The 27786-nt window shown below is 38.2% G+C and overlaps 1 protein-coding gene across 35 annotated transcripts in view; it reads right to left on the bottom strand.

The window, feature by feature from the left end:
• The window catches only part of CLASP2 (cytoplasmic linker associated protein 2), a 154285-nt gene that overhangs the window by 28731 nt on the left and 97768 nt on the right, over positions 1-27786 (bottom strand). For 10 of the 35 annotated variants that reach the window (XM_054385194.1, XM_054385199.1, XM_054385201.1 and 7 more), the window contains 11 exons: positions 25841-25900; positions 24599-24676; positions 23846-24013; positions 23324-23379; positions 22014-22184; positions 18871-18894; positions 14649-14666; positions 12673-12774; positions 7394-7564; positions 6353-6460; positions 1213-1319 (listed from right to left, as the gene is read on the bottom strand). In XM_054385194.1, the coding sequence (XP_054241169.1) occupies positions 1213-1319; positions 6353-6460; positions 7394-7564; positions 12673-12774; positions 14649-14666; positions 18871-18894; positions 22014-22184; positions 23324-23379; positions 23846-24013; positions 24599-24676; positions 25841-25900 (1063 nt within the window). Of the gene's footprint in view, positions 1-1212; positions 1320-2025; positions 2089-6352; positions 6461-7393; positions 7565-9504; positions 9532-12502; positions 12530-12672; positions 12775-14648; positions 14667-18870; positions 18895-22013; positions 22185-23323; positions 23380-23845; positions 24014-24598; positions 24677-25840; positions 25901-27786 lie in introns of all 35 variants that reach the window. The other 25 variants (XM_054385189.1, XM_054385193.1, XM_054385191.1 and 22 more) reach the window with 8 other exon arrangements.

A 27786-nucleotide genomic window follows, 5' to 3' on the forward strand; every position in this document is an offset into this window, starting at 1 on the left:
ATGAAGCTGTGTGAAGAACTGAAAATACTCTTCATGTAGCACCACTATTCATGAATCCATAGCACAAGCTTTGAAATTATATAGCCAGAAGCTTTTCAAGTTTCCCTATTCCCAAATCCAGACTGACTTCCAGTTTACTATTTAGCATTCCCCATTATGGCTGAACAATTTTGCAAGTTTACAACATCAGAAGGTGAGGTAGGGAAATCACTCCATCTCACCAGGACCTCTTAGGCAAGATTTTACAGCTATCCTGATCTCTATGCCAGTGAAGGTACACAAATTTCAAACTTTTTAACCAAAAATTAAAAAACCAATACACTTCCAGACTAAGAACATGACAGTTGTTAAGATTTTTTCCTATTAATTTGCTCTTCCTCTATCCAATCATTCTGGCTATAATGAATTGTTTCAGCCTAGCACGTAGAATGTTTCACTAACATTCCAAACAATCTTTTCATTAAAACAGAGTAAGAAGGGATTACTTAGAGCAAACACCATACAGTGATTGGTAAAAATGTATCCAGTTCATAGTGTCAGCATTTTAAATTAATTGAAGATTTCAGCTTGATGTGCATGTCAGAAGACCAAAATGCATGTCAGAAGACCAAAATACATGTCAGATCCAGTTTGACTAACTGGGCCTGGGAGGTAGAGGCACCAAATCTAACCCTTTTAAATAACAGTTAAGGAAGAACAACATAACCAGTTTTAAATTCAGCGTAACAATTTCGAACCAAAAAAAACCCCAAACCTAAACTTATGAAATGCTGCCTGCTAAACCATCAGTTTCTCTCTTCTCTGTCAAGAACAACTTTAAATGCAACCCAGGCTTACAGTAAGCAGAATGCTTTAGCTACCATCATCCCCAGCTCAGACAAGCTTTCCACTTCACCAGAGCTTGGGTTGGCTGTTACGAGATGATGCTGGTTAGTGCTATCTAGTCAAGTGACTCCTTGACCCACTCCAACAGAACAGTTCCAGACTGTTTCCTGTCTGTCACTGAAAAATCTACATTTCTCAAAAATTAAGTTTCCTGTAGGAAACAAAAAATCCAATACTTTGCAGCTCCAGCAATTCAGTATCTCATTTTTCCCCACCTAGAAGTCAATAATATAATGAATTACATACAGGAATAATATAATGAATTACATACAGGAACCAAACATTTTAAGAGTCTGTATCGTTCAGAGGTAAGAGCGAGATTCTTACCAGGGCATCTGCTACTGCCTCTTCCACATCGGAGCCGGTGTTGAGCACTCGCATCGCGCTAACTGATGACGACAACCTACTCGACTGGCTGATTCCAAAGCTGGTACCTGCTACAACAACAGGAAAAATGAACAGAAAGAATTTAATAATCAGAAAGCTCATGTGGGGCTTTAATAACACATACACTTAAAAAAACCCAAGTAGAAGAAAAACATTGGTTTTGCATTTCTAATCAAGTACATAATGGCTAAAACACTGGTTATTTTCATTCTGAAGTCCTTAGTGGTGTAGAGAAAAGTAAGAAATGAAGTGAAGAACCAGAGTGATATACAAACATTCCATTCAAATTTCATAGGGAAAAAGGAAACCACCAAACAATGGTTTTAACTGAAAGAACTTTTTTTTTCTTTTCTTCCTTAAATTAACAACTTCTTCATTTTGGGTTTTTGTTTTCATTTAAAAAGAAAGCAAATACAATAGGAAGACTCTTAAGTTGAGAAAACTACATGCATAAAGAAGGCTCTACAAATACTGAAAAAATGGAAAACAAAAAAAACCCAAACAATGAGAAAGCTTTTCTGGAAGTAAAAATAAAACTATTGTTAAGGATGAAAGGGATTAACACTGGAGGGTGGGGATGGAGACAAAAATCTATCAACATAAAACACATCTACACGGATGACTAAAACCACAAAACTCAAATTAATACAAAAAATGTTTTTTAAAACTGAACTACGAGGATAACCAAGTGGGTGGGAAAAAAAGAATCCAGGATGACTGCACAGATGACAGCAAATTGTACTCATCCTTCACCTGTAGCCCCATAAACATCAGGAGTGTAGAGGGCACCAGTGGATCTGGAGTGATGCCTGGAAGCTGTAATAACAGGATCATATAAACCCTATCTATTACCATGGGATCAAAGAGCTGCTTACATGAACAAGAGAGTATTGATCAAAAGGATTCAGCTTTAGTACAAGAAATTGAGTATTACAGAGAAGGAAAAAGCTTCAGAGAAGTTCTTTGATTATACTGAAAATTTTTACGTTTAATCATTTAGATTTATAGAGAATACGATTATATAGGTTTATGTACAGTGGACACTTCATGCATAATTTTTTATTTAAAACATTAATAGCAGATTAAAAGCAAGTATGCTTAAGTTCAAAGAAGAGGAAATGCACAAATACACAAACACACAGAATCCTCAGAAATAGCTGAAAAGTTCCTCTGATCCTGTTCTTCCATTGCAGAGTTAATTCTACACATTCAGGTACCAAATACCTGCACAAACTCACTGTGTTAGAAGCTCATCATTTGTACCAACTTGAATTCTTTCCTATGTGCAGATAAATCAACCTCAGATAAAACTCACCAATACAGAGATGAAAGGCAGAATTGTTCAGTTTTAATTAGAAGCTTAAAATCATGTAATGCAATGAATATTTTGCATTTGTATTGCTTTCTTAATATAAATAGAATGTTAAAACTGAAACTTTCACGTTAGTTACTATTATGCGTTAACATTCTTTAATGTAGTGGAAAGTGGGAAACAAAGATCCTTAAGGACTCTGGAACAAAACTGAGTACCCTCCTCCTCCTGGCACTTGCATGAAACTCATCTTTCAGAGATTCTAAAGAAGTTGATTCAGTATTGCTACTATTTTCTCTCTTGAGCCACGTAATCTTAAATTCAGTGTGTCCTTCAAGAATTCACCTTTTTTCTTCATTTCAGTTTAAGCTAGAATTTCACAGCCACGTAAAAAAAACTGGGTTTGATAATTTTAAGCAGAATTCAAATGTCCACCTACTGTGATACAGACCCCAGATATGTTCTTATGATTTAATAAATAACTGAATGCAACCACCTTTTGTACAGTGGAGGCTGCCCCTGCTTACTGCAGGCAAGCTGGACTAGATGACCTTTGGAGGTCCCTTCAAACCCAAGCCATTGTATGTTTTAAGAAACTAGGAATCAAATGAATCATCTTTTTCTCTGATTAACAGACCATGTGAGAGCCCAACTGCCACCAAGTAACTCTGACCAAATCATGTCTGGGGAAGCACACATCTTCTAAGCTGAACGAAGTCAAAGATGATTCCAAGTCCCATAAAGGTCCCAGAAACAACATTGTGGGGGTTTTCCAAATGAAGTTCTCTACTATTTACACAGGTACAACTATGAGTTCCTTCAAAGTAAACCTGCATGAAGTTGTTTAGCTACAGAATTTTAATTTACAACTAATGCTTTGTGGAATACTTGATTCTTTAGGAGGTGTAGCTCAGTGTGGAAAAGGAGACAGGACAAAGGATGTCAGAACACAGACATCAAGACTGACAGGGCTTTAAACACAAGCAATAATGGGATAAACCCTTCTACTGCTTTCCATCTACAAGAACTAAAAATTAAAAGGTACAACTCAAAATTCAAACTTTAGGCATGTAATTCAAGACTATTCTGACTCCATACAACACATTTAAATAATGCTGGAAATAATGTTGGACAAGTTTTTAAGACAGTGAAAGGAAGCACTAAATTGAATCAAATATTCCTCATTCCAAGAATACTCCTTGCACTTCTCCAGTTGCAGAAAGTGAGCAAGTATTTACTTTCCTAGGTTGATTTTTTTTAAAAGATAAATCAAACCAAGATTTTAAATGGACTCAACATACTTTCTTAGCTAAAATATGCAATAGTAGTCTGTCATACTAGTCTGAGGTTTAGTATTAACTACACCTAACAGAAAAATGGGCACTTCCATGTAAATTACAAATCACTTGCTTCTCAGAGTGGTTGTTAATCTCCTAGTTTATAATTTTATACCAAGATTACACAAACACTTCATACCAATGTATGCAGAAAAGCAATTATGTAGCATTTGGGTAATTTTATGCTTTTAAGGACTCCCCATTTGTAAGCAAAAACTTCTGTGCTGAGAATCAGCTGCAATACCAATTACATTTCCCCCTCCAACCCCACATAAAACCGTCTCTAGCTACAAACACAGAGCTGAATTTGCCTTATTTTATCTTGTATCCTTAAAAAACATTATATTTATTATTTTGGATAGACGTTACTAGCATCCCGTAAGACAAAACTGGTCCAAAAGGACAACAAATTACATTCAAAGTCTTTCAATAGAAGTCAAGCTAAAGGAATCCTTGGAGTTCTCATTTACTCCAAATAGAGCTGCCCTTTTTGTTTTGGTTTGGGGTTTTTTTGTTTGGTTTTGTGGTGTTCTGTTTTTTATTTGTGTAGGTTTTTCTGGTTTGCTTTGAGTTTTTTAGGTTGTTGGTCTGCCTGTTGTTATTTCTTTAAACAACACTGTATTCCTATACATGCTACTTAGCATTCTCTGTGCTATCACACAATTCTATCTATCATATTTGGTGCATGGGCTTGATAATCAAATACTAAAAATTAACCTCTATCAATGAAAACAAAACCTCAAGCAGCATCTGTCCCCATGACCCATCTTATGGTGAGATTCCTTAAGGTAACAAACATTTGACCAAATGGAAAGTGTACATCAGACCTTGCATGCACACAATTGAAGTCAGGCTGTAAGTCAGCAAAAGCAGCACAGGAAGATCTGGAAAATACCCTTGTTTTCAAAAGAGAAGGTTGGTGTCTACTACCACACTGTCTGCCAGCTGTGTTTTAGTACAAGCTGTAAGATTTCTGAAGGATCAAGTCCAGTTTTCATTTATTTTCCCAATTAAACAGCACCTGGTCAAATTAGCATTAATTATTGAAAGTGCTTTCATCCAATTAACTGGTACTTTCCCAAGAAACCCAGGGCTGACAGGAAGCACACTGCCTTAACAGATCACAACAGACCTCTAGTGATAACTCAGGAGTATAGCCAGGTGCCTCAATCTGAGGTGGAAACCAGAGATCACAATTTTCAGACCACATTTAAGAACTAGTATTACAGTCCTTAACTGTAAGCCACACTTGAACAAACGAAAGATGGATACATTCTGAAGACTAACTCAAAGATAACGCCAAAAAAAGGTCAGTTTCAGATACAATTTTATGGGGACAAGTTTGTACTATCTAACAACAACAAAAAATAACTCCCCAAAACAACAATATTTTAAGACTTTTATCGAAGTTCACTACCAGCTTCACAAGAAGTGAAGACCACATTGATGCAACTCTAAGTTAATGCTCCTGTGCCTTAGTGACATTTCAGAACAGCCAACAGCTTGACAATCCTGCAAAACCTTTTCAGTGTCAGGCCAATAAATTGAAATACTAAGTGAGAACAAAGTTTTGGTTATAGCATCTCTAGAAATGAGGACTGAACGTAGCTGTGCCTGCATGAATGTCAGAAGTTGTCAATTCCTCTTCTTCCCTATGGAACGAGAGCTGCTACTTCGACTATTTATCACTTGTTCTACACAGGTTAAAAGCAAACTTCAGAACTATATTTCTTCTGCTGCTTCTAAAAGGACTTCACTGCTTGCCCTGTTCATTTTCAGAAAATGAAAAGCAGCCTCAGAATGTAGTTCTGCTTCAGTAATTGGTCCCTCAGCTGCACCATCACATTTATTTGCTTTCATGACTAAAAACTAAAGTTTTTATTTTTATTTTTTCACATCTGACAACAATATAGCTAAGGAGACACAAAATGAAGCGTATTTCCTTCCTGTATGCCAAAGTGATTCACTGACCCAGGAGCAATTTTGAGTAAGAGCATGCTCTGGCTGCTGCTACAGGGAAAGTAAAAGATGACAACTACACACTGCTCTCTGCTCTAGCTCGTCAGTGAGAAACAGCTTATCTAACTGCACTCAAGCAAAGAGTGCTGCAATAGAAAGTCAAATGTAGTATTTCACAAATCTTTCCAAAAGCAGGATTGCCTTTTCAAAAAGAATACCTAGACACTACGTACCACACACCCTTCCAGACTTAGTATACAAGGCAAGACTGACATCAGCAAAGCCTTTGCTTTTCAAGTATGCAACCCATTCACACATTGGTCAGTTCTTCATCAAAGGAAGTGGTTAGCCAGCCAAAGGAGGGGAAAATAATGGCAGTGGGCTACAAGCTAAATGAAGGACGCACGGATTCGTTAGGTGCAAATCACAAGGGCAGGAGCAGCCATGCACAACAAGGGCTCTGAGTACTTACCAAGGGGTGGAAAAGAGCGGACAGGGCTTGTGTCCCTGCTACTTTCACGGCTGGCCTCCCGACTGCACCCCTGACTCACACTAGGCCGAGGAATGCGGCTGCCTCGTGCTAGTATGATTCAGGGTACAGACAAACAGCAGCACAGAAGGGAGAAGACATAAGAAAAGTTGCAATTTTAATGCATTTCTATTTTGCAGTAAGATCAAAGACCTATTTCTAAGAAGAGACACTGATGATGATGTATTCTAAGCCCTAACTGCTTCCACACTTTCTCAATTGTGCTGTATTACACTAAGTGTAGCCAGTTCAAAGAAATTATTTCCTTGCGCAGCTAAAAATGGAGATCTACCAACTCTTTACAGAATGGGTGAAAAATCTCTTGAAAAGGACCGAAAGAAAACAAGCAACAAAAAATAACAGGGTATTGATGCAGAATTTGTACTCAAGTTCAAGTTAACCAACAGTAACACAAATGAAAAATCCCACAGCTTTTTAAAGAAGGAAAATCTGATGTTAATACAGCTAAGGTGAAAATCAAAACCACAAAAGAGCAGCAATAACATCAACTGGTATTTTTCTAAAATATTCTTTGTACTAGGTCACAATAAGTAAGTTATCCTCTGAGGATTAAGACATCTGACATGGATTTTTATACCACAGAAGTATACATATCCAACCATACACATACAGACAAGACACCAAAAAAAGAAGAAAACAATCTTTTCAAAACACTATCACACTTTCATTCAATGGATTTGAGTGTTGTGGGGATGGGAGTAAGAAGAAAAGTGAAAAAGATAAAACAGGGAGGTGAAGAAAATAACTCCTGCATTCTGACAACAAAAAGTGAAATTTTCTGCTCAAATTTAAAACTGTTATGTTTGTCAAGGGGTACCCTCAGAAAACAGGCACATTTAAGGTTTTGATTGATATATATTCTAATTTTATCATTTATCTAAAACTAAATGCAAGCTGTAGATATTCAGAACTTAAAGTAAGAAAGGCTATAGAAGAAACTAGGAGTTATTCAGTGAATCTTACCTACTGACAATCTAGAAGGACTAGCTTCTCTACTGCACCCCTGACTTCGTGGGATTTTGCTTCTTTTCTGTGCAGTTGCAGGATTCACTAGCACTCTCTGAACTCCCGTGTTCAGAGTGGAAAGTGTGGTTGTTGTCAAAACTCTTCCAGGAGACCCAGATCTACTGCCAGCTGAAGGCAAAATAAAGAAATATAAGGAACAGCACAGAACATAAAATGACCACGGTTTGAAAGAAAAAGAATGCTTAAAGTTAGTAGTTAAGTGGTGGTAGATTGAAATGGTCTGGAAAAAACTTACAACGGAAAAACATGAAATACAAAATCCTGGTCCAAGTTCTTATAACATTACATAGAAGGTAGATACAATGACTGATGCAAGGAAGCACTTGGTGTGGCGTTTACTGGTAGATATGCTCCAGAAACCAGAAATGGTATTTCTAGTCTTCACCAACAGTTCTAATGTCACTAACATGAACATTGGCGTGTTTGATTTTTAAGCTACACAGTCTCACTAATCACCTTTTCTATGAAAAACAAAACAAAACAAAAAGAATTGCTGGGAAGCTAAAGGCAGCAGCTTTAATCTAGTAAGTTCGTAATTATCCTAGCTCTTCCAATAAAACCAATGTTACACGGAAATATCATTTCTCTCATATTTAAACTTCTCTCCTTTGCTTTTAAGGGCATGGGGTCTTCAAGCACTATTCTCCGAGAAGCTAAGTGAAGTGTCACTGAAGGCAATTAAAGTATTCATTCATGCTCATTTCTGTGGAGGTTACCCCACGAATTAAAACCAAACTCTTCAGTTAGCTTTAAATAAGCTAAAAAAAATTTCATCAACACATATGTGTCTCATTTTTATTAACCCAAACTGTACACTACAAAGTGCTATCAATGTTCAATACACCATACTCACGACCATAAACTGGTCACTGATTCCCAGTTTCGCCATTTTAGATCCAAGTTCTAAGCCCTAACAAAGAAACCATTCTTGAGTTACAACAAATTTATACCACCCACCAGTTGGTGTATTTTTTCCCAGCTGTAGGATTCAAGAAGTCTGATCAAATAAGAATACAATTTTAACCACAGGTTGATTACATACAGATATGAACCTTTCGTTCTTATACAAATAACCAGGTAACTGTATAACCACAGCTATACTACTGGATCTGTAGACTTTACATGCAACATCTCAAGTGAGTTTCATGGGTTACTTCTTATGAGGCACATGTCAAAAAAGAAATGAGTTGATTAAAGCTTGGCTACATGGGAAAAGAAACAAAATCCCAAACAAAATAAAACATATGCTGGGTGGAAGAGAGAAAACTGAAACGATGCACCATGCATATACTTGCAGATTCATTGTTTGAATTTGAACTTGGAATGAGTATTTAGCAAAATCCCTTTTCCAAACTAAGGACCTATTCAGCAGAAATGTTAAATCAAGTACTACAGAGCCTGGAAAAAACAAGCATTAACGTCTACAAAAAGAAATAAATAAATAGGCAAACCGAGGAAATTGCTGTGATCTGCAAAAAACTAAAGGTTTGATAGTTTCTTCACAACATCTCAACTTATACCTGATACTACTATGTCTACTTCCTAGCCACTAGTACCTGACACATCTCTTTGAAACCATGAAAACAGTGTAAATTTTCATGGTGCTGGAGACTTCCTGAAGACTTTCTTCTATAGGTGAGAAACATGAAAAACCATCTTTTCAGAACATACAGAAGAAATGCAACCTCTTATTCTAATACTTAATCTTTCTGTTCTCTGACCTGCAAAAAGTGTACCACTATAGCATAAATAAACCAAATGAAGCTTCATATCCTGAAAATATTATACTAATAAGATTATTAGCATACTGTTGTCAGTACTACCACAAGTAACAAGCAGAATGAAAGATGAAAGGGCTAACTGAATGAGTATTCCAAAATGACAAAAACATTCCCATCTGCCGCCTTCTGAAAGATTGCATCCAATTAGTTAAGTGCAGCACACGGAAAAAAGTAAGCCAGCTTCTGCTGAATAGGGTCCTTAAATGAGATTATGTCAAACAGGTGATCAAACAATGATGTATATACACAAATTCTGTAGACTCTTACCACCAATGGGGTTAGCAGACTGTGATCCTGAACAAGTGTAAAGGCAGGATTAGGGTAGGGGTTTATAATCCATGAAGAGGGAGGGAGCAGAGCAGATTTTAAAATGGATGGCAAATGGAAATAAGAAAGCTTTAGTCATTTCACAAAAGAAAAAAAGCCACAAGGGGGTTACGCTAAAGCAGTACTTTTAAGTACCCTCCACAGTTGAAGAACTAAACTCAAATGCTCTATGTACAAAGCAGATGAAGCAAAGCTGCACAAGCAAATTAAAATTCTTCAGCTTTCTAATCAACAAGTGAATAACACTGAAGAATTACATTTCAATTAAACATGAAACTGTAGCCTTCATATTACCTCAGAAGACTATGACAATGCCAAAAAGGTTCAAGAAGTTCAAGAGCTGAACAAAAATTGCACACAAGGCCAAAACATAATCATTTTTCTTTTGAGACAGACAGCAAAGGAACTGAGCTGCAGGTGCGGTGGAAGACAAAAAAGAAATTAATAAAATAAACAACCTCACAATGGCACAACTGAAAAGACTTGCACAGAATTTCAAGTTTTCTGCTTTGCAATTTATCTGAAGTAAGAAGTGGCTTCCATTCAGAAATGTAATTCTTTTTCTCTGAATGAAGATTGCAATGCAATTTCAGCACATCTTGCTGAATTACCTGAAAACCGGAGGTGAGAATGAGCTAAAGATTTTACATTTTATGTCACAATTTTAAAATAGAAGAGGAAGAGCAAAGGGCTTGTAAAACCCTAAGAAAACGTCTCTTTTGTAAAAGTGTTCAAATTTGCAAGTCTTTCATAAAATGACCCTTGAACAGAAGTGCTAAATACTCGTAACCCTGAATTTACAAAAGCATCTGTACTAAAATGTTTTTTTTTTTAAATAAAAGCTTAATTCTAATATTAAATTCTAAATAATTGTAAGCTGGGGAACTAAGTATCCCCTGCATGGAAATACCAAGCACCTCGTTCCCCATGGTGCTGTGAAAATTTTCAGTTATATAAGGCAGTATCACCCAAATAGCTGCCGTACAGTGCCTGACAATTCTCCACCTGACCATTTGCATTGGCCGTGCTTATCTTCCTTAAAACATCTCAGAATTCTTGTTCTCCCCCACTGACAGGCTATCTGCAGCCATTAGTTCTCAGCAGTAGTAATAAAAGGCTGTAAAGATGCCTTTGTGCATTTATTTTCACACATCACACACAGACAAATCTAGTTATTTCAGTATCAATTCAACTTATCTCTTTAGACATAAATCCTGTGCAAAACTGAATTCTCTTGGGGAAATGTTGTCATTATCAGTAAAATGCAACTAAAAAAGCTTCAGTATCATTCCCCAAATATACAGTTTAATTAACATATGCCAGTGATCATCACAAAAGTCTTATATTGCTACCTAAATTTAACTCCTCCCCCAAAGAGTTTACCCAACAGTAACTTTTAAATAATTTATCAAAACTATTCAAAGCATTTTCAAAAAGCTTACTTCAGAACTTTGCTAGCACTAAAAAAAGGTTGTTATAGATACTACTTATAGCTTGTCATTAAGTGACAAAGTTGTTTGATGGGACTGTTACCTGTTCTCCCCCTTCAATTATTAACCCAAATATCTTTTGATTATGATACTTGAACAGTCACCTCAACACTCAAAATGTGAAGTTTTGCACAACCTTTGTCACAGCCAACAACTAGATTTTATTTTCAAGCTCTCATCCCACAAAAACTTGTGGCATTACAATACTGCAAAAGCAAAAAACGACCAAAGAAAACTTATGTTACTAGATTTTATTATATTTATCTGTTCCTTTTTTTTTTTTAACAAGTTTTATTTACAAAAGCTGGAAGCATTGGATCATGTTTGATCCAGCTGTGTTTCCTGGAAAAAAGTAATGCAAAACTGAATGGGAAGCACTCTAACAGGAAAAGAGCCCTGACTCTTCTGCCTGCTTTTTTTAATCCTCTGAAGTCATTCTATTTATGATAAATGCAATAATTGCTATTAATATAAATTCTGCCATTAAACACAGAATTATAGGGTTGTATTGAAAGAAAAGTGCATATAGCTACTGATAGCAAAATAATTGTACTGAGAAATTCAAAACATGTCACTTACTGGGTTTGTAACATTAGACTTGCCAAACTACAGGACTGGATATTATAATTTTATTGTTAAATTTGGATATTATAATTTTACTGTTAAATTTGTCTTCCTTTCATTAATTTCACTGCATTTCACTTAGACAAGGACAAGGATGTGAAAGCGCTACAGAGCTTAGTCGGCAGATGTCTGCTGGAGACATCAGATGTGTGAGCAACTTGCTGCAGGTTCGCAAGTGCCAAAGAATGTGAGGTAATCACCTCTCTAATTAATGATAGAGGGCTCAGCTAGATGGGAAATTTTACGTTAGCTTTGGTATCTAAACACACAGGGAAAAAGACTGTGGGTTAGCTGCCATACAGTAAATTGCTGGCCTTAACCCTCTGATTCAAGGCAAGTAACTGGTTTTAAATTTAGGGTTCAGTATTTTTACTTAAAAGAAGAATTAAAGTAGCAGCTGCAATACAAACAACAACAACAAAAAAGGAGTATATATATCCAAGAGCTAGCGTACTGCCTAGCTTCAAATGAAAACGGGTAATTATGGCTGAAAAGTTAGACTTCTTGGGAAATGATAAATTGAGTTCTACTGTTAACACTGAAGACACCATTCAGTCTTCCCATCCTTTTGTATTAAAATTAGTCCATGCATCATACAGAACTGACACAAAAGCTCACTGTTTTTCATGGTGGGGAGGTCAGAAAGGGGGAAAAGAATATTGAGAAGTCATAATTGAAGACAGAACTTAAGGGTGTATTTCATTTCCTGTTGCATTATGTAATTTGGAAAACTAAGAACTAATCTAGTTATTTTGTCCAGAGAAAAACAACACGAATCAGAAAAGCATGCAAATACCACTGACCCAAAACACTGAAAAAAATACCTTCGTTTTTCTCTGGCGATGATGAACCTAAGGCACAGAACAACAACTCAGTATGTAGCTTTTTTTTTTTTTTTTAGAATTAAATTTGACTGTAGCCATTGGTCAATGAATAGATGCTAAAGCATTTGGCCTCTTTTATCAGGTATTACTGATGAACAGAAAATACATACGCTGAGACTGGGACACCACTTTGGTTCTACTTCGTCCTCTGGAATCTGTTTTTGAATTTCCAACCCCAACAGAAGGTGTGGAAAGCTTGCTTCGTATACGACCTATAAAAGAGAAAGGGCATTAAATCAGCTCTTCCCAGTGATGTAGAAGCAAAGTATCAGTAGCACCTACGAGCATATGCTTAAGCTTTTGTACATAACGAAGCAGAGTAACATAACTCAATTGGTGGAAATTCGCTTGGGATAATTAGTAGAAATTTGAACACCTTGAAAAATTTAATACTAGAGCAATCAAAATACTTCTCCACTGATGCTATGGTTCAGTAATGAGCTTACACATTAGCACTTAAATACCCTGAACTACTTAGCTAGCTCGTTTCCTACACAGGCTGATCAGAAGGAAGTTTATTATTAGCCATGTATATGCTAAAGTTGCTTTATCAGGTGCAGTCTTCTCATGATTACTTCTTGCTGGAATTCTGCTTATGCTGTCATAAAACTATAGAACTGATGTTGACTTTTTTTGAACAGGGTCTGAGGGTTCTTCCCAACTTCACTCCTCCTTTTTGAAATTTTAAACATTAGCATTCCTATTACTGGAGATTAAACTATTTTCCTGGCCACAGTCATACAAACTTCTACAGGGTTTCCCAAGGCTTTTCCCAAGCCTAAGTATGCTTAAGTCCTTTCTCAGTGACAAAAGATATAGGGAAATGCTGCTCTCCTCAACAGCGAGGAGAACTGACAAAAAGACAGATTAAACCGAGTATCTCCCACTAAAATAACAGATTCTCTTCTCCCAAGAACACCAAACTGTTTCGGTTTTGGGTTACAACCTCCTGCATTTAGCCACACTCCTCTCACCACCCAGAGCACACAATGGAATTCCAAAAGAAAGGAAGACCCCAGCTGGATGAATTGTAGGTAACTGAAAGACTACTCATAAAGGGAAATAGTAGAGTTGCGTACTACATTTCCTAAGCCAACCTCTCAAACAACAAAGTCATGCTGACCACAATTCTTGTAAGAGCAAAACCCAAAAAGCTTGTGCAGGGTGGATCTAGCTTAATGAGTAATCCACTTTTACAAAAAGCATAATTAAAGTACTTTCTAGGCATCCTGAATCAATATTATACCCAGAAAAATTAGGTACACAGTTATTTAGTTCTAGCCTCTTTAGGCTTTCCACAGCAGAATGTGGAGACCAATCAAGTTAATATTATTCATCCAAGTAGAGGGAATAGGCATAGATGAGAGTCTATAAGAAGAGACTCAGGATAAAGGAGTCTCACTAAGCTAGTGAGTCTCAATAAGCTAAGGAGTTTCACTAAGCTAGTAGAAACCAATACGCTGGTTAGATCAACTAGTCCAAACTCTACTAGTTATCCCTGTGCAATGGCAGTGCTGTGAGACTACAAGGTATGTAACTGCGTCCAGAATGTGGGCCAAAACCTCAGGAATACAGAGTGCCACTATTTCAATACTATGTTAAATTATTGCTTGGAACTTGGTTTAATTTTATCAAGGTAAAATATTGTATTTGTGAGGCAAACCAACTGCTAACTCACTTGAAGTCTCAGCTTCCATCCACTAATGACAGGTTTAAATGTTAATAGCATACTGAAAATTAATTTCCCAACCTGAAAGAGATGAGTAATAGTAGCACCTGCTTCCCCAGAGCATGAACACATTTGATGAACTACTTTGTGACAAGATTTGCTTTAAAAAACTAATGCAAAATTATAAAGCTCCTGTACTTTCACACTACAAATGTTAAAGTAACTTGAGGATTAAAATAAAAGTGAAAGAATTTGAAAACCACTACACGACAACCAAGTATTAGATGTGTAAGATATCTGGAATTATGAACCTCCACAAAGCCCCAAAAAGACCACAATCTACTTTTAAAGCTTAACTTATATCAATGAAAATATGAAGCTGAAAATATTAGCTCTTCTAACAAAATACTTTCTTACCATCTTCAGAAGCTGTTCCTAAACAGAAAAAATAATAAAATACATGATATTCCAAACAATACTGTTTGTCCAATTCCTTTTTGAGATTAATCTTGACAAATTATCAAGAAGTCTAAGTTTGTGTTGCAAGTCCATTACTGAACTGAAGCAAAATTATCAAGAAACATCCAAACTATACTGATAGTGATTTACAAGAATAAAACATATAGAGCACTGCCTTCCAAACCTGTTACAAAATCACAAACACACACCAAAAAACCAAAAATCTGTAAGTCAACAAAATGACACAGATAGATCAAAGCAGACATGAAAAACATTTTAGCGTAAGCTCTTCAGAATAAAAGCACAAGGACAGTGTTTCCCACACTGGACAGTGAAAATGTAATGGGAACTGCCATGATCACTCTGAAAATCTACATGCATGAGATCAAGTTTTGCTCAGTGAAGTGGGAGCAATACGACCTTGCTGAAACCAGACCACACTTGAACAAGTATGCCAAGCTTAACAAGGCTTGATTCTGGTAAAACAGGAATTGGATGAATCTTTTTACTGTCATAAGTACCTAGGAAGTGATGGAAAGGTATCTAAACAGTAGTGCTTCCTCTGAAACAAATATGATTATGTAATAAACCATGTATTAGTAGTGATAAAAATGTTAAAAGTAAAAAACACAGTATCAAAGGGTATTTTCATTTTTGTTTTAACCACCATTTCTTTTTGTAAGAGACCTACATTGAGTAAAATGTCTGTTAGTGCCTTTGGTTAGCCTGAACCTAATTATTCTATCAGCAAATCCAGCTATGGCTTTCTATGCTACACTATCTTCAAGGTACTATTTTTTAAAACTCCCTCTAAAAAAATTAATTCAGTTAAAATTTCAATGCTTCTTCACAAAACTCAGTTACACTAATATGTAGGTAGGAGTGCTTAAGTTTCCCAGATAAGATTTGCCAGTTTATGTTAAAAAAAAACAAACCAAACCCAAAACCAAACCCAAACAAGACAACAAACCAAGCCTAACCTACCCCTCCAGATTCAACATTCTCCCAGAAATCGATCTTAGGGGGGTGGGGGAGGGTTTGGGTAAGGGGGGGTGTCTAATGCAACACTTAAGTCAGGCTAACAGCTGGTGGTTCTGCTTCTCCTTCCTCTCTGCCATTGAGTGCCCATTTAGTTTGCATAGCTGAATGCTCACTGCCAGCTCCAAAAGCTAAATAATAGAACACTGCTTAATTTCAGTTTATCAGTTTTCAGGACTTTCACTTACTCTGATCAATAATGGAGTATTACAAAGAAAAAAAACATGTGGCCAAGATTAGTCACTTGGAAAGGAAAAAGGATTAGTTCCTCCTGGTGCTGGTTAGATCAGAGTAACTGTATCATATAACCATAGCTAAAGATCCAAGCTGTGTTCACTGTTTCACACATCATCCATACAGATAGCCTTTAGAACCACTTATTTTGATCAGTTGTCTTAGAATAGAATCATAGAATCAGTCAGGGTTGGAAGGGATCACAAGGATCATCTAATTCCAACCCCCTGCCAAGGGCAGGGACACCACACACTAGATCAGGCTGGCCAGAGCCTCATCCAGCCTGGCCTTAAACACCTCCAGGGATGGGGCCTCAACCACCTCCCTGGACAACCCATTCCAGGCTCTCACCACTCTCATGGTAAAGAACTTCCTCACGTGCAGTCTGAATCTCCCCACTTCCAGCTTTGTTCCATTCCCCCTAGTCCTATCACTACCTGATATCCTAAAAAGTCCCTCCCCAACTTTCTTGTAGCCCCCTTCAGATACTGGAAGGCCACAATAAGGTCACCTCGGAGCCTTCTTTTCTCCAGATTGAACACCCCAACTCTTTCAGTCTGTCCTCATAGGAGAGGTGCTCCAGCCCTCTCATCATCCTGGTGGCCATTCTCTGGACACCTTCCAGCACCTCCAGATCCCTCTTGTAATAGGGGCTCCAGAACTGGATGCAGTACTCCAGTGGGGTCTCACCAGAGCTGAGTAGAGGGGGAGAATCACTTCCCTGGCCCTACTGGCCACACTTCTCTTGATGCAGCCCAGGATCTGGTTGGCTTTCTGGGCTGCAAGTGCACATTGACAGCTCCTGTTGAGCTTCTCGTCCACCAGCACCCCCAAGTCCCTCTCCTCAGGGCTGCTTTCTAGCCAGTCACTGCCCAGCCTGGATTTGTGCTTGGGATTGCCTCGACCCAGATGCACTTGGTCTTGTTGAACCTCATGAGGTTGGCTTGTGCCCACCTCTCCAGCCTGTCCAGGTCCCTCTGGATGGATCTCTTCCCTCCAGCGTGTCTGCTGCACCACACAGCTTGGTGTCATCTGCAAACTTGCTGAGGGTGCACTCAATGCCTCTGTCCATAGCACCGACAAAGATGTTGAACAAGGCTGGTCTCAGGACTGAGCCCTGAGGGACTCTGCTTGTCACTGGCCTCCACTGGGACATGGAGCCATTGACAGCCACTCTTTCACTGCGGCCATCAAGCCAGTTCTTTATCCATCTTGTGGTCCACCCATCAAACCCATATGTCACCAGTTTGGAGACCAGGATGTGGTGTGGGACAGTGTTGAAGGCTTTGCTCAGGTCCAGGTAAATGACATCAGCTGCTCTCCCCTCATCTATTGATGTTGTGACCTTGTCATAGAAGGCCACCAGGTTTGTCAGGCAGGATTTGCCCTTGGTAAACCTATGCTGACTGTACCCAATCACCTCTTCACTATTCTTCTGTCTCAGGAGTGCCTCCAGGAGGATCTGCTCCATGATCTTATTGGGCACAGAGGTGAGACTGACTGGCCTGTAGTTCCCTGGTTCTTCCTTCTTGAAAATGGGAGTAATGTTTCCCCTTCTCCAGTCAGTGGGGACTTCGCCAGACTGCCAGGACTTTTGGAATATAATAGAGAGGGGTTTAGCAACCTCCTCTGCCAGTTGCACCTCCCCTACTTTTCTTAAACATATGTGTGGGACACCACCAGTTGTGCCTGTTGATCTGAACGAAGGAAGAAGCCTGTACATGTGGCCCTAAGAACCTTTATTGCTGGTAACAATGTGAAAAAGCTCAAGATGAAGTGTTCAGCACAGAGAGTTATAAGTAAATTCTATTCTATGCAGCATAAGGAAATCTGATACAGAAATAAGCAAGACAGACATTCCTTACAACTCCCCTTATTAGAGGTTGGCTTACCATCTGCAACATTCAAAACTGCCTCACGTTCTTCCAAATAGTCTCTCCCATCTAAAGGATTATCTGTGCTCAGGTTTCTGGGCTTTGGAGATCTAGAGATCTTCCATTCCACAAAAAACACTGCCTGCTTTGCTTCCAGTAAACTACTAATTCTTCAAAGCATGTACTGTTACTAACCATGTCACAGCAATTCTCAAGTACGCAGCAAACATACCTGACTAGGTTAACTATTCCCCAGGAATAGTAATCAATTTGAATTATTAGGCATCGAGCTGAGACTCTGTCATTTTATGATATGGGAAGCATTACTTAACACACACTTGAACGAGACAACTGCTATGAGAAGCCCAAGTCTCAATCGCTTTGCAGTTGGGATAAACATTCCCTCCACGTGTTTAATACAGTGAATTAAGAAAAAGTAAGCACTGAAACTGAAAGAATACTTGGGAGACTATTTTACATGGTAGGTCCTCCTTAAACTATGCTTTAACAGAAATACAGACAGAGTGTTACAGGTCTTACAGGCACTTCTAAGTGATATAGCTAGGCAAGATTTTTATAAGAGTGCATTCAAAACAAGATTTTAAATATATGGGGGCTTTTTTATAATCCTTAGTAATGAGGTCAAATATCTTCTGCTCTCCAATTTACTACCAAAAAGTCAAAATTTTTACCTTATAGGTATAACTATGAAACAGAATGGAACTAGAGCTAGTTAAAAAAAAACAGACATATATTGATTGATTATGGAATTGCTCTATAATTAATAGAGCTTTTTTTTAAAAAAGAGGAGTGACATACAATTTCTGATGAAGTTTCTGTTGCTCACACAGACCAACTGTTAGAAACATTGACAAGAACAGCAGTAACAACACATATATGAAGACATCAAGATTACATAGAGGTTAATGAAAACAGCACAGTGTTTTGTAAATAAACAAATATTAAACAATTTTACGTAAAAGACAGTATTAAATATTTAATAGAATTAGGGGACAGACTAAACAATTTCTTACCATCCATCTTGTCAGAAGTATCCTCTTTGTTGAAAAAGCAGGCAAAGAAACATGGAAAACTTAGTGTGTTAGAATAAAGGTGTTCACAGCAGAGTCATAAAACATTAATTAAGGAAAACACATTAATATTAAATACAGCAGACATGTTTATCTAATTCACACTCGTACAGGCTACCTTAAGTAAGGCTGGTTTCTTCCAGTGCAAGGTACAAAATTACAGTAGAGGGTACAAGTACCCTGCAGAGAGATGCTGAATCTCTCCCTATCACCCAGATTTGAGCCAATTCTGACAGCAAAATATTTATAAACCATTTCATTCTTGATGTCAGTTATTGAAGCATCAGTACATATTTATATGATTACTGAATCACAATATTACTATTTATTAATAAAATTTACTAATAAGCATCACATTCCACCTGGGGTAAAGGACAGGAAGGAAAAAGACCTCACAATAAAGACAAGTGACAAATAGAAAATACTCCTGATCTAAAAGCATTAAAGATTTACTAGTTCAGCTGGAAGCCAGTGTATACACATTCAGAATAACAATCAAAATTAAAATATTTATCATGAGACATATTATTACAGGTCAAGTCTCCTCAAAAAGGACATTAATTCTTAAGGACAAAGTCAATCAACATTTAGAGTAACTAGAGAATGTCCTCATGCTTCTAGAACAATCTTTTAAAAACCACCCTGAAAAACAGGTAAGCAAGTAAGAGTAGTTCTATTAACAAGAAAATGGGAAGAGACAAGCAGAGACGACTGCAGATGACTAGCCCATGAACTTGTTGTGATGCCCTAAGATCTAAATTTGCAGGTGTTTAAGCCAAAAAGGGGATGTTTCTCTGTAAGTAAGGGTGAAAATGGAAGTCAATTAAAGTTGCAGAGGGAACAATGTTACTCATTTTCCCACTGACTGCAACACCTGTGCTGTGCAAAGCGTTTTCTAGGCATTTTAGTACTACGGTCAGCATTATCTTGACAAATCTGTCATTTCAATTGCCATATTTGAATTTAACATGGGCAAGCCCCTTAAAATGGGCAGAGTGGGAAGTTTAGAAACATTTTCTGACACCTGGTACTTGTTTGGGTTCACATTCCATTCATTTTTATGGTTACCTCTTGAAAACTAAGAGCAAACAATATTCTGAAGTGGACTCACCGATTAATCCATAGCCTAACACACAACAGTTACTCTCTACATTAGTAAAAGTGGACAGGTATGTCTCATTTAAATTACCTTACAGCTATCCAAGAACTGCAATGTGAGTCAAGATCAACCTGGCTTTTGTGTAACTGTAAGCAAGCCTTGCTCTCCTTGACTGCCCTCATACCACCTGTAATAGGATCTGACTTTACTATACATTGCTAGTATCCCATTATTTTGCCATTTCCAACCACCATTGTATTCTTCTCCACAAGTGACTACATCTGCTATAGCAAGGCAAAACTTTCCATTTCCTCAAAACCTTCAAAAGAATATGGCCTGGACTTACTGCCTCTCCAGCACCCCCACAAACCTATCAACTATAAAACATTTCTGTTTTTCTCCTGCATAAACCCACCACTGTTTACTTCCCTGAAGAATCTCTGAGTCCTTCTCAACCTTGGATTACAAAATTCAGGGCACACATCACATATTGCTTAACATGTTCTGAAAGCAAACCAATGCTCCAATCAGAGCTAATTTTCTGTCAAACTCTTAAGACCAAACAGTCCCTTCACTTCAGCAGCACCAAGACAACAAATTAACACAGAGAGATGTCTCTCTCTGTCTTCCATTTGAGGTGTATTTCCTTCTACCACCATGCTCTGTGTCACTTATTTCTCACAAGAGCTGATCTCCAGCTTTGTCTGAGATTCAGAATATGCCCTGTTGCACACCAAATGAGACCAAGCACTAAACTGATCTTGGAGAATAATCATCCCACGTATTTGAGGCTTGTAGGTAATGAAGTTAGCAATAACAGAGAACTCCTCAAGTGATGATCACAAGCATATCTCCAGCAAGCAAATTGGAGCAGCCCAACTTTGCCGTCCAGCTGCTACTCAGCAGATTTTCCCCGCTGTGGGCACTAGAGGGAGCCCACACCCGAAAGTAGTCTTTGGAGCAGCAAAGCTTCCCTTCACTCATCGCAGCTCACATTCTACATTTCATCCTACCATCAACGGTGCACAAACCACTTGAAGTAGGCCCCAAGAACAAAAGAATCAACGAATTCAAAATAGTTTTGAACTTAAACTTCGATTACAAAAAACCACAACCAAAACCTATGAAAACAATCACCTAAGTGTGTCCTGGCATCTCTCCAAACATGAGCTAAATCTTAAGAACTTAAAGAAAATACGGTTTCTCTGCCTCTCCTGTGATTTTCAGCAATACCGAGGACATGCCTCCTTGTTGATCCAGCCGGCACATAAGAAAAATAAGCCCTAAGTTCTGTGAAGACAGAACCTCACTCCCCCCCCTTCCCCATTGCCATCCCTACTGTATAGATAACCCAAACCCAAAAGGAACAAAAATGTGCCTTTATTCCTATCCACCTACTGGAGGTTCTACCACCACTACCACTGAACATTTTTCTGCACTTTCTATATCTAAGAGCAAGTATTGCTGTCGGTGAAGACTCCACTAGTTAAAAACATAAATGTAGTTCCATCAACATGCTTAGGGAGAATCTTGGAAATCAATGGTGTATATTTTTGCATAAAGCACTTCTGTGTTACACAAACAAGCCACCACTTAACTGCCAGAATGTCACTTCAGTGTCACAAAACAGTCAGCTAAAGAGCTGAGAAAACAGGAAAATCCAAGAGTCCTAAAGCTCATTTCCCTATTAATTCTGGGCACAAAAAAGCTATGTTCACCACCTGCTTTTAAGTGAGGGTACTGCCCCTTCCAATAATGAATATTAATTCATGATTAATGCATTTAAAGAGCACAGTATGGACACATTCTTTGCATCAGCATTCTTGCAGCACAACAAAACATAACAAAGCTGGTAACTTACTTCAAACACCTGCACTTCTGCCATACTCCTATGCTACTAAGCCCAATGATTGTTCAAATGCAGAAGTATTTTGCCCTAACTTTGTGATCACACTATTGGACCGTACCATGAAGATGTTTCCCTTACCTAGCGAAGCGTAGGAGCCCGGAGGCAGGCCAGATGCTGAGAAGCGCCCAGCTCCGGCTGCCTGCCCGGCAGCATGGCGAGCCTTGGCACCAGCCGCAGCGTTCACATCGATGTCACTGCGAGACCTCTGCAGAGTACCTGGGCTTGACACACCCTTGCTGACAGCTGAAACTACCATGAATACAACAGCTTTACAAAATCATTTGAGAAAGAATACAACTACGTTCAAAAGATAAACATTCTCTACGACTGCAGCATACCTGCAGAAAGCACAGAAAAGAACGTAAAAAAGCGTAGGTCAAGTTAATATTAAATAAATTGCTACTGAGGTTAAGGAACAAACTGGAGCTGGTGTTGGCATGAAATTCAGATATTTAAATAACAGCCTATTTTACAATTATCTTCACTTTGCATGAAATTTTAGTATTCTAATACAAACTGCATGCTCCCACCCTAGTACCAATGGCACAATTCTCAACATTCATGTCATCTATTACATTACTGAATGCTTCACAAACCTAAGGTAATTCACAGCATCCCTTGTGATGTATGTAATACTCCCACATTTAGTAGCTAAGATAATGCCAGAAGCAAGCTGAACACATATTTTGAATTGCTCTAGGGTCTACTTTACTGCTGTGTTCTTATATTCACCTCCTATTATTTACTGAACATTAACTATTTGCTTCACTCAATTTTAACCATTGGTTTATGTCTTTAAAACTTGACTCCACCTGAATAGTTTCAGTATCCAAAAAAACAGGGACACTCAATTACTGGCCACTTGTAAAATGCAGTTCCTGTGTTTACACCACAAGGGTTATAAAGACATTATGTGAAAATGAAAATATTTAATTCTGAAAACTCGGTAGAAACTTTTTGAATTACAAAGCTGTGGTTTTGTTCTTGTTGTTGTTTTGGATTTTTTTATAAAGAGCAGCAACTACACAGCAAGAGATGAAAGGGTCATTTCCAGTTGCTGTAAGCCTAGTAATCATGAATAGATCAGAAAATAATGTTTTGTTTCATTGAGTTACTGTTCCAAAACAAAACTCCAAGACAGATGATCCATTGATTGACACCAATACATAGCAAATTGTGTGTTGTACTTGCACAACTGAAAATACATAAAATAAAGTGAGCATGAGGCCATCTTAGCTCCACATGCAGTTCGCAGTGTTACATACTGTTATACAACTTGGAAACAGAGTAAATGCTTCAATAAAATTTTAAGCTGCCTTTAAAACTTTTAATTCAAAGAACATGAAAGAAAATTTGTGTGCACTGCATTATACTGCAGCCACCCTTACCTCTGCCTGCAAGGCTTGATGAGCTGGCTGCAGACCATTTGGAAGATAGAGGCCGACTGGAAAAAAACAATAAATAAAATAATAAACCAATTTTATAAAATTACATCATGACAAAACATGCATCCTTTGGCTACCAATAGGCACACTCTGCTAACACAAAGTTCAGATGTTCCACACTAGAAAAGGAATAACAGCATTATTTCTTTTTCCTAGACTCACTCATTGCGCCAGACTGCTGGACATTAATATGTGAACTCTGAAGATATTTTAGCTCTTAAAGGCTCTTAAGAAAGAAATACATGAATGAGAAGTGCCTGCTAAAACCCAGTTAATGACTGCCCTTCTTTACCTGGCTGTGGTAATATTGCCATATTGCAAAATGCAGTAAAAGATTTTATTTTTAAAAATTAATAATGACAAAATACAATGGCAGCTTTTCTGAACACCACGGAAGTCTGGCTGAGTGGCTTTGGAAAAACATTTTTTGTTTACAGGCTCAGAAATAGTTAAAGTGATTCTTACTTGAGGCTCTCCTGTGAGCTGGAGGATGACCTGTCTGATTGAGGGAGGGATGCTACACTGCCAGAATTCTTCAAGTAGGTCTGGAGGCTTCTTTGATAGGGTGGCTCGAGAGAATTGTACAGAGTCTCAGCTTCACTAGGAAAGTGATTTCTAAGACCCAGATAAGCCCTGCAAAACAATAGAATAACCATAGGCATGTTTTCTTCAAAGTATGGAGTGAGGAAGTAAAGATTACAGAATGAACCAGGGATGGGATACAAAGGAACTCACACTGAAAACATAGAATGTATACAATGCTGCTCATCACATCAAAAATGAACGAGCCACAAAGAATGAATCTTTTCAAAATAACAGAAATCTATTATCTGAAACTGTCACATTCACTTACTGATTCCGTAGGGAAGTAAGAGAAAGTATTTGCTAGCCCATTCTGTAGTCAAAGTAGCATTTCAGTGTGTTTGAGGACTTAAGGAGGGGGTATGAATGACTACGCAGCAGTATCAAACCTTTACGACTCCTCTTTCAGCAGAAGCCTCAAATGCTGGCTGACAGCATTAACTGCCTCAACTTGCAGAATGTCTTCTCCAAAAGAAATGAGGTCTTAGTTCAGGACTCTGAGCATCGAAACAAATTTTTGATCTCACTTGTGTCCTCCTCTTCAGCCACAGTTAGCCACTCACCTCGCATTAGAGCCCTCTACCAATCGATGTAAAACATAAAATTTTTTCCGAGTAAAATGTAGTCAAAACTCACTTTCTGGCCTCCACTCTTGCTTCTGCATCAGCATCATGAATGCCTTTCTTGATTGTTTCAACCAAGACAGCTGCATGCCTAAAAGACAAATATTCTTCTAGCAGCCATTTTGCTACTCCAAGTTTTAAGTAATAAGGTCTTACATTTGAACCTTTCTCTAAGTCAAACACATCTCAGATATGAAGCAAACACATGGTTAAACACACTGATGACACTTCTGTAAAGGTTTAGGTAAGCTTCCTCCTTCAGCCTACAAGAACTGTAATCTACTTTATATACCCACCTGTGGCACTTAAAAGTTATCTTTTTTAAGACACCTACTTCCATGAAATGGAAAAACAATTCCCTCTACTAATGGTAAGAAAATATTTAAGAGTGAGTTTGCTTTCCTGAAAATTCACCTCTGGAATCTTTTGGCTTATGAGTTCTGAACCTCAGCATGTGCTCACAGAACAGCAAGACCTCCATTAGAACAACCCAAAATTGTGATGATAAACAGATTTTAACTCAAGACATGTTTTGAGTTCTGGGGGTTTTTTGTGTTGGTGTTTGGTTGGTTGGTTTTTGCTTTGTGGTTTTTCTTTTATTTTGTTTTCCTGGAGGAGAGAGTGTTGTTTGGGGTTTTGATGTTTGTTTGTTTCTTTAATATACACACACAAATCAAGTGATGCCACATTACTCCCTTTCTCAGAAGTTCCTTGAAGTGACTGGATCTGGATGAGCATTTCAGAGACTTATCTGGAGGCCCTGCAGTCCCTTTGCTCTGATTCTGTGCTTACATTGTATGTTCTGCAGAATTGATGTGTGTATTATTTTTCTATCTATCCAGAGAAGGTACAGCATGCTCTTAATCATTACCAGAAAAAGTCCTCCAGCCTGTCCAACTTGCCCTCTTCTACACATTTTCTCCTTCCAGGAGAGGACAGATCATTCCTGTGTATCTTTGCTGCATGGGATAAGTGATACAAGCGAAACTGTGGTGTGCACTGCTCACGTGATACAGGAAAAGAGGCAGAGAGTGTGGAAAGGAGGCAACACGAAATACAGGCTGAAGCATACAACTTTCCTCCTTTCTAGCATTCCAATGAGCCACATGACCTGCTGTGCTAGAAAGGCTGTCTGTGCTAGGAATGCTGGCCAACACTGAGCAACGTAAGCCAATTAAAAGGATTCAGTGAAAAGATTTCTATCTAAAAATACATTAGCAGTTTATTCTCTGGGAAAAAGAACAGTGGCCCCTACCTTTCCAACGAATGTGTCTGCCACTCTTGTAACAACAGGTCTAAAAATTCAAAGGAACGCCTAAAAAGACAGAACAAAGACTTACAATTAATATTAATTTCTCTAATGTGCTTGCAGTATATATAAACAGTAATGTTATTCTTCCCCCCTGAGGGAAATGAATACATAAAAGCATGTCTACCTGTCAAGTAAGGACATTCATCACCCTATTGCAAAATTAAAATATTCTGCAGAGAAAGCAACCATGAAGACTTCACTAATTCTAAACTTGAAAAAAAAAATCCATGTGGTTCAATTAACCATCTGTAGCTCAGATCATGTTGTTACACACAAGCTATGTAAGTTTTATCTGCCCTAAGTAACAGACAAAAATCAGGAAAACATGAAAGTCGTATGAAGCATAGAATTTTAATATAAAAAAAATTTCATCTGCTGAGTCACAACATGACGTTTCTATGGTAGTCTATTTCTGCCACAGTCTCTCAAAAATTATTTCCACCCATTCATCTGTATGTAGCATAAAGGAAAACCCAAGACCTTTAGCACAGGGCTCTGCATACAGAAAGCACTCATAATGATTTGCTGGCACTGTACAAACCAAGTTATGTAACTGCATTCATTAATCCAGAACTCCTGACAATTTGGCAGACAGCCACTAGGAGAATGCATAATTTAAAATATGTCTGAAGATAAAGCCCAGTGACGAAATCAAAGCAACATGGATTAGAAAGGTGTAGGTAAGTCTTCCAAAAAAAAAAAAAAAAAAGTACACTCTGTTGCCTACAACTGTTACTTTCTGTGGTTTTGTTGCATCTTTGATCTGTGCTGTTGAGGCAGATTTTATTCTTATTCTCCCCAAATCCTTTAGACACCTGAGAGGCATGGCAAGAAAACGGATCACAAACTGTAAGGACCAAAGTTACCTACAGCCTGATGTTCCTAAGCAAAGCTGTGCTAAGTGGAAGCACTGAAGCCCTGTAAATTGTTTGGCAGTCAAACCAGATGTTAGGACAGGTGAGTACAATCTGGCTTGAGATACTACTTGTTCTGGATGCAAGGAGAGCTTAAACTCAGAGCAAATAGTTTAGATACTCAAGCTATTTCTTGTATACACACAGCTATATCACTCTCAGGGCTAGCGTGGGTCCAGAAACAGCATTACCTGCTTCCATGAGATTCTGTGCAGAAAAATCACACCATTAACCAGAAACCAATTAATCTTGTCAAGAGCAAATCCGAATGCTCAAATGTCATCTTATTAGAAAAACAGCAAGATGAAGATGCACCACAGTTGTTAAACATGGCAACATGTTGAGACAGCACATCCTATCTAAGGCAGCAGTCACTCTCAACCTCAGTTCCCACCACAGTAGGTTTACTGTTATGGGCAAATGTCACACAACCTAATTCCGTGCATTCAGACTGCATTGCAGAGAGGCTACTAAGTCCTCCTAGCATCAAGACAGCAAGGTGTTGGCACACACTGCATGCAGCAGGCTGCAGTGCTTCATCAAGAGTTAACCTCACCCGGCCTGTCAAGTCTGGCCCTCACAGTAACTAAGAGGCTCAGGCTGGTCCTTCGCAAAGACACATCTCCCGTGTGCTGTCAACACCAGTGGTGTTTGCTCTCATTAAACTGAACAACACTGCTTCAGCTACAGCTTTTTCTTTTTTTTTTTTTTTTCTCCTCCCTTCTGGTTTTAAATCTCAAGGTATTTTTTCAACAAGTGTTAGAAATATTTTTATATTAGAAAAAATAGGCAGAAGGATCCATGGGAATCCCCCAATGGAAAGTACCACCATTAGGAAGTACCCAGTAGAAAGCACAATTCCTCAATATCATCTGAAGTTCACTGAAATTCAGTTTTTTGTAGTTTACTGGATAACAGTTCTCTGTACTCAGAGCTAAGGGCCACAAACTTCAAATCTGCTTATTTTCAATGTAT

The sequence above is a fragment of the Indicator indicator genome, chromosome 11 (genome assembly GCF_027791375.1).
Source record: "Indicator indicator isolate 239-I01 chromosome 11, UM_Iind_1.1, whole genome shotgun sequence".
Lineage (NCBI taxonomy): Eukaryota > Metazoa > Chordata > Aves > Piciformes > Indicatoridae > Indicator > Indicator indicator.